The sequence below is a fragment of the Petaurus breviceps genome, unplaced genomic scaffold (genome assembly GCF_028583685.1).
Source record: "Petaurus breviceps papuanus isolate PSGF00001 unplaced genomic scaffold, PetGlider_PUasm1.0 89917, whole genome shotgun sequence".
Taxonomy (NCBI): domain Eukaryota; kingdom Metazoa; phylum Chordata; class Mammalia; order Diprotodontia; family Petauridae; genus Petaurus; species Petaurus breviceps.
This window is the reverse complement of record NW_027187142.1, coordinates 104,945-112,424: the sequence shown is the minus strand read 5'-3', so window position 1 is coordinate 112,424 and position 7,480 is coordinate 104,945. Positions and strand designations below refer to the sequence as shown.

At 60.0% G+C, this 7,480-nt stretch overlaps 1 protein-coding gene across 2 annotated transcripts in view; it reads left to right on the top strand.

Annotated features, from left to right (window-relative positions):
• The first annotated feature begins 931 nt into the window (after nucleotides 1-931).
• Nucleotides 932-7,480, top strand: part of TOLLIP (toll interacting protein) — a 17,699-nt gene continuing 11,150 nt past the window's right edge. For both annotated transcript variants that reach the window (XM_069107328.1, XM_069107327.1), the window contains exons 1-3: nucleotides 932-1,060; nucleotides 2,546-2,695; nucleotides 6,757-6,939. In XM_069107328.1, coding sequence (XP_068963429.1) covers nucleotides 1,028-1,060; nucleotides 2,546-2,695; nucleotides 6,757-6,939 — 366 coding nt within the window. In that variant the 5' untranslated portion in view covers nucleotides 932-1,027. The remainder of the gene's footprint in view (nucleotides 1,061-2,545; nucleotides 2,696-6,756; nucleotides 6,940-7,480) is intronic.

Below are 7,480 nucleotides of genomic sequence, written 5' to 3'. Positions count from 1 at the left end.
GAGGTGAAAGGGACCAGACATGCGGCAGGAGGTGAAAGGGACCAGACATGCGGCAGGAGGTGAAAGGGACCAGAGATGCGGCAGGAGGTGAAAGGGACCAGAGATGCGGCAGGAGGTGAAAGGGACCAGACATGCGGCAGGAGGTGAAAGGGACCAGACATGCGGCAGGAGGTGAAATGGACAGGCCTTGGTACCATCTTGTATCTGGGGCAGAGAGAATGAGGAGCCTCCTAGGTTGAGAGTCTGGGGCGCTGGGGGAGTGGGTGTGTTGTAGAAGGAAGGTCTGGGGAAGAGATGACGAGTTCTGCTTTGACCAAGCCGAGTTTGCGATGCCTGTGGATGGAAGTGAGGCAGAGCGAGGTCAGGGCTGGACTTGTCAGCCCAGGACTCATCCGCAGCGAGGGGGGCTCTTCCGAGGGGCAGATCGCAGGTGGGGGCGGGGAGTGGGCGAAGAGGCTCCCCGGCTTCTCCAGGACCGGGCCAACACAAGAAAGGGCAAACCCGGGGAACTGAGGCAGCAAGAGCGGCGCCTTTGGTCTGTAGCCGTTCCGCCCATGCCGGGGAAGCAGCCTGCAAAGGAGGTGGGCTCCCCGGCCCCGGAGGTATTTCAGAGATGGGGGGCGGGGAACTAGCCGGACCCTCCCTCGCGGAAGTCCTTTGAGATCCCCTGCCCGCCCAGCCCCCTCCCTGCGCCACCCACGCCCTAGGCGGAAGGGGCTGGGTGCTGGAGCCAGAACGGCAGCCAGGGGGCATGCGCGAGGACGGCGAACTGCGCAGGCGCGACTCTGTCCGGGAACATCCGGGCTCGGCCGGGGGCAGGTTGGAACCCAGAGGGCGTCGGAAGCGGAAGCTGCCCCACCCTCCGCCAGCCAGGGCCCTCCCTACGCCTGCGCAGTGCGTGCCCGCGCCGCGCGCCAGGGGCGGGGCCGGGGGCGGGGCCGGGCGGGCGGTCAGTCAGCTGACGAGCCCGAGGCGGCGGCAGAGGCGTAGGAGGAGGCGCTCCGGGAGGGGAGCGGCTGACGCGGCCATGGCGACCACCGTCAGCACCCAGCGGGGCCCGGTAAGGCGCGGGGCGCTCGGGGGCCCCGGGGAGGGGCTGCTGGGGGGGGGCTTGGGGGGGGCCGCCCGGGGTCCCCCCTCCCCCCCCGCCGTGGGGGAGGGGCCGGGACCCCCTTCCTCCCCGCGTCCGGTCCGTGGGGCGGCCCCCCAGAAACGCCCCTTCCGTGACCCCGTGACTCGGCCGGGCTCTGGCCCCGCCCTCCCCGGTGACCCCTCAGGGCAGCCCCTCCCCCTCCTCGGGGAAGGACTTTGGCCCCGCGCCTCCCCCTGCGGACCCGAGGCCGAAGCGGCCTTTCTGGGGGGGCGGGGGGGGGCGCTGCGTGTCTGTGGGGGGGGGGTGACGGCGCGAGACCCCCGCGCGGGGCTCCTTCGGGCCTGGCTCTTTATTTCCTTGCGTGTTTGCCGGTCCCGCGTGAAGATCGTTAGTGTCTGTTTTAGGGGAGCCCCGGGCCGGGCCGCTGCCTCAGTTTCCCCGCCTGCCGGTCACTTGCCCACTGCTTTGATCTCTGTGGAAGGGCACCTGCCTCCGCAGCCCCGAGCGGTGCGGGGCGCGGTGCGGGGCGGCTGGGCCGAAGTCCCACCGTCTGTGAGATAGGGCAGGCTGGATGCTTCCTCGGGGCTTGCGGGTGTGACGGCGCGTCAGGCGTGCCCGCCACTGGCCAGGGCCCTCGCCGAGGGTCGCCGGACAAGCGCAGCCGCGGCCCTCCTTACCCGTGACGCGGAGCGGGCGAGCGCCTTCTCTGCCCCAGACGCATGGTGGTCGTGCTAGGAGGCCCCGGGGACCGCTCTTATCCAGGGTGTTTGTGGCCCATGTGCCCGCCTGGCACAGAGCTGGGAGAGTCACGAGCCCGAGGGAAGGACCCTGAGACTCTGCAGCCTGGGGCCAGACGTCATGAGACTAAATGCGCTAGAGATAAATAAAGACAGTCTGGCCGGCGGGGACAAAACCCTCAACGTCCCAAGTGTGAGATGGGAAAGGCTGGGGCCGGGGGAGGTGGGATGGAGAAGAGACACTCGGACACACAGGGGAGAGAGTTGGGAAAGGTCAAGCTCCAGGCACCGGGCAGGCCCTCTGTGGATGCTTGTTCCCTTCCTCCTCCCCACTCTTCTGAAATCAAGTGTTGGGCTTTGAGGAGACTGAGTGCCCCGTGATGTGATTTGGCAATGGGCTTGCAGCAGCCCTGGGAACATTGTCGTCTTGGGCTCCTGTAGGAGGGGCAGAGCTGGTGGGAGTGGGAAGTGAAAGTCTGTCCTCTGCCCTCCCTCAATTTCTTCGGCCAATTCTGGGGGCCGGGGCATCGATTGCTGAGCTGGGGAGGTCCCCCAGGAGGGCCCCATGACGCCATGTTGCCGCAGGAGAGGCCAGTGGGGGCACACGGTGCCGGTGCCAGGAGCCATGCAGAGAGGCAGAAGCTCCCCGCCCCCCCAGCCCCAAGGCCAGAGGCGCCCAGGCCCCGCTCAGCCGGCTCCCTCTTTCTTCCTCTAGGTTTACATTGGTGAGCTGCCTCAGGACTTCCTGCGCATCACCCCCACGCAGCAGCAGCAACAGATCCAGCTGGATGCCCAGGCAGCGCAGCAGCTGCAGTATGGCGGAGCCCTGAACACCGTGGGCCGACTCAGCATCACCGTGGTGCAGGTACTGGCTCCCTGCCTCCCTTGGGGTCTGCCCAGAGAGCAGGCTGCCTGCCTGAGCTTGCCTGGGAGCATGGAAATGGCTGCAGCCTTCCACAGAAGAATGCCCTGAAGGGCCAGCTCTCCAGGGCCCTTCTTTGTGCTGGGAGTGATTTGTCTCCTCCTATGCAGGTTTATGTTGAAAACCCTGCTGGGGCAGTGGGAAGCAGACCAAGCTTTGACCTTGCTGACTATGCCCCGGCTGCCTTGAGAGTGACATGCACTTTCCTTGCCCCAGAGACCCTGTTCTCTGGGGCTCTGGCTGGGCGCACCATCCCCAGAGGGTAGGGGCGGGCAGTGCACCCACTGGCCGTCCATCTGGGATCCCACACACTTGTTGAGGACCTGCCATGTTTCCTCAGTGGTGTGCCTTGTGTTGGGATCACTGTCCCGAGTAGGCTGCAGCCTCCTCCTGTCCACTCCCTACACGTACATCACTGCCGCCTGGTCTCCTTGGAGGGGGTGGCTGTGCCAGGGGTCCCAACAACATTGAATTTAAAGGGGGGAGGGGAGAGGCGAGAGGCGTGCTGGGGCACCTGGGGGTAAATGCAGACCATTCTGTCCATCTGCATGTCCCAGCCTGGACATAGGCATTCCCTTCCACTCATGTTTTCCTGTATGGATTGTTAGTGTGATGGTTTTATTTTGTCCTGGTATGTGATTGAGAGGCTTGTCTAATAACAGTTTGGGATTTGAAATAGTCAGCACCATGACCACGCAGATCGGCGGATCTGGGGAGTCCCCTTGGCTGCGTGGTCCCTGCCATGGATATCCTCCATCACCAGGCACATGTCCTCAGGGAGCCCAGCTCTCCTGAGTGTGTTTGGGGCAGCTTTGATCATCGAAGCTTGTGGGCTCTTAGCGAAGGTGGAGGGCCTCTTGGGAAGGGGGCCACGCAGCGGTGGGGCTCTGGAGAACCCACAGACTGCCTCGGCTGTTGGGCTGGAAAGGTGGGAGCTGCTGTGGGGGGACGTTGGGAAAGCTCTCCAGTCCTTCTCTGGCTCACTTACTCCCTGATCAAATGAGTTTGACCTTTTTCTTGTGAATTTAGGAATCAGACTTCTCTGTCTGATTTCAGGCCAGAAAAGACAAACAGAAGAGAGGCTTAGAGAGGAAGGGACAGTGGCTTGTCCACTGCCTACGGCAGCCACACCTTTCCTGAGTGCTGCCTTGTCAGACCGAAGCCCCTGACCTCCGGTCTCTTCCTTCAGAGGGCCTTGGGTGCAGAGAGCGGGGATCTGGTGCTGTCATGCTGGAGGCACCTGGCCCTTTGGGCATTCTGACGTTGAACCAGGCCTGTGGGAGGTTTTTCTGGTCTCATCTTCTGACAGTGGCCTCTGGTGGTCTCGCCACTGCCCTCCCTCCACTTGAGGCCCATTTAGTAGATGAGGCAAACGAGGGATCTGGAATGTGGCAGGGGGCCCTGGACGCTCCCGCTGTCTCCACCACCTCCATCTCGGGCCACCTTCCTGGCAGGAAAGCAGGAGCAACACTGGGTCAGAGACGGAAGAAACCCTGCCCCCAGGGAGCTCCCCGGCTAGTGATGGTTCTGTCCAGACAGGCCGGAGGCAGAGGGGGACCCCCTGCTTTGCCTGACCTCCCACAGCCGCTGCAGCGTGTGCGTGCGTGTGCATGTGCACTCGGGTAGGGCATCAGGCCTCAGCAGAGACATTGCCTGGCAGACTTTCCCCTTTGGGAAAGTGCCATGGTCCGTGTGGGTTTGTGCAGAAGCTTCCTCTCTGTTCTCCCGTCTACTCTGGCTCGGGTGCAGTGTGACCCTTGACGACCACAGCCAAGTGGAGCTCTGTGTCCAGGCCCCGGGCTTTCGCTCTGGCTGTGCCTCCCCTCCCCCTCAGCACCACCTGTAGACCTGCTGAGGAACGGTGGGGGAGGGGCACTCTTATCCTGCTGCTTTACTGAGGTTAACTGTGGAGTTCGGGCGGACTCTTCACTCCCTGTCAGTAACGCGTCATTTGCCAAAAGCAAACACTTTACTATATAGATAGAATTGTGTGTTGTGTGTGTGCCTGCGTTTATTTGTCTCCGTTTGTTTGCTTTTGTTGCATTATTTTTTCTAATCATACTGGATCCTCTGGTCCCAGTGGACCTCTCTGCCTTCATTTTAATTACAGTCCTTGGTTTTACACCAAGACCGCCAACCATAGGAAACAGCATCCCATTTCTCCCTCTGTTTTCTAGTCTTTTTGAGATAAAGGGTGTTATGTTTGGTAAAAGCCCATTCTGCATTTCTTGATAGATCGTGATGAGAATTTTTATTTTTAATATGGCCTATTCTGTGCATAGTTTCCCTAATTTTCCTGGCAGCTGGGTGGCACACTGCACAGAGTGCCAGGCCTAGAATCAGGAAAACTTGTTAAAATCCAACCTCAGACACTTACTAGCTGTGTGACCCCGGGCCAGTCACTTAACCCTGCTTACCTCAGTTTCCTCATCTGTCAAATGAGCTGGAGAAGGAAATGGCAAATGCTCCAGGATCTGCCAGGAAAACGTCAGAGGGGTTAGACACGGCCGAGCCTCTGACGCAGCTTGTCTGTCACATGGGCCCTGGCTCTCTTAGATACTGCTGTGGCTTCTTTACTGATTTATTCAGCACTTTTTCTTCTTTGCTCGTTTCTTTAGTTTTCTTTTGATGATTTATCTCTCCCTGCTTTAGGCATCAGCACTAGGTTTGTGTCATAGAAGGGATTTAAGAAGCTGCTGTTTCTTCCTATTCTCACAAACAGTTCATGTAAAATTGGGAGTTCATTCTTTTCTAAATGTTGGGTAGAAGTCCCCTGTAGATCCATATGGTTCTGGAAGCTAAAATGTATTTTTTAAGTAAAGTCTCATCTGCTACCTCACCTAAACGTTTCCATTCAATGTAGCTGCTGGGCTTTCTTGCATCCTGTCAGCCCTTCTGGCCCTGGAGACAGGGGCTTTCTGGGGCAGTGAGTTCCTTCTGTCTTTGGGGCCAGCCCCCCAGACTGGGGCAGTCCTGAGCCCCCTGAGGCTGTCCTTGTGGGCAGGCACATTGCCACGGCTCTTTTGAATGAAGGTCCATACATGGGTTCTGAAGCGAAGAAGATGAGGGGGCCGCCCCATCACACTGTCTGCCCCTGTGACACGACCTAATGAACCAACTTGGGGGTGGGCACTGCCGGCAGGCACTAGACCCTCCCTCAGGAGAGGCCGCTCTGAGGGCCCCAAGGCACCTGCACTTGGACATGCCCGGAGCCCTCGGGTCACCCCAGGATGAGGGATGGACATCCCAAGGGTAACTTCTGCTGTTCAGGCTTCAGGGAGGGTAGGGTAAGCACTTATTGGGGCTCCATCCATTCCCTCTGAGGCGAGGCCTGCCCTCAGGGGGCACCCACTACTTGGGAGAGCCAGCCACTAAAGGAAGTACAGCTGACTGCCGCTGGCAAGGCCCTGGCGCCCCAGGGCTGCAGCCGCGATGGACCTGGGAGGTTCAGGTGGGGGTGAGAAGAAGGAGGCTAGGGCTGAGTTTGTTCCTCTTGAACCCTTTTTTCCTAATCGAGCTGTCGGCACCACGGCTTCTTCCCGTGGCAGCTCATTGGGGAATGAGGAAGCTGTAATTGGCTCCCGCCTTGTGCCCGCCCCCTCTGCCATCGTGTGTGCCCTCTGCTTTCCAGGCAGGCAGTAAAAGCTGGAATGTGAGGTCAGGCGGCAGAAACAGTGTTTTATGTCTTTTAGTTACCTGGTCTGTGCATGAAGTGACCAGCCACTTCCTCAGGCACTGGCTGAACGTTTTTGTTCCCCCCTGCGGGGGGCATCTGGCCTCTGCTTGAAGCCCTTGTGAGGATGGGGAGCTCGCCACTGCCGTGGCAGCCCGGGCACCTTCGGACGCCTGTCTCCGTCAGGAAGCTCTCCACAAGCCCTTGGGTGGGTGGCTCCCAGGTCAGCAGGAGCCAGGGAGAAAGCATTGGGCAGAGTGCGAGGAGCCTGGGCGATTGGCAGGGGCTTCCCTGCCCTTGCGCTCCTTTCCCTGACTCGGTTTTCTTGTAGGCAAAGTTGGCAAAGAACTATGGAGTGACCCGAATGGACCCATACTGTCGAATCCGGCTGGGCTATGCTGTGTATGAGACGGCCACTGCCCACAATGGCGCCAAGAACCCTCGCTGGAACAAAGTGATTCAGTGCACGGTGCCCCCTGGCGTCGACTCTTTCTACCTGGAGATCTTTGATGAGGTGAGATCCATGGCCGCTCCCAGTCCTGGTAGCACCAGGGAAGGTGGCTCCCCCTCGGCCTGAAGGAGTGAGGGCCGAGTGGGGGCTGTGAAGACCATTGGTGAGTGGAGAGGACCCAAAGGCCCCTGCCCTGGACCCTTACGGCCCTGCCGGGAGGCTTTTCAGACCAGATGGTGCAGCTTCTTCATGGGGAGGAGCCCAAGTTGGGATCAGGGTGAAGGTCCTGGGAATGGCAAAGGGTTGGAGGTGAGATCTGGGAGCTGGGCCAGACAAGGCTCTGGATAAATGCTCCCTTCCCCTGAGGGCGGTGAACCTCCAAGCAGCAGGGTGAGGGCTTCCTTCCTTCTGTTCTCTCCATTTCCATTGTATGTGAGTATGTGTGTACATGTATGGTGTGTGTGTGTAGTGGGAGTGTGTGCATGTGTGTACATGTGTGTTGTGTGAGAACATGCGAGTGTGTACACGTGTGTAGTGTGTGAGAGCACATGTGCGTAGTGTGTGTGTGTGTGTGTGTGTGTGTGTGTGTGTGTGTGTGTGTGTG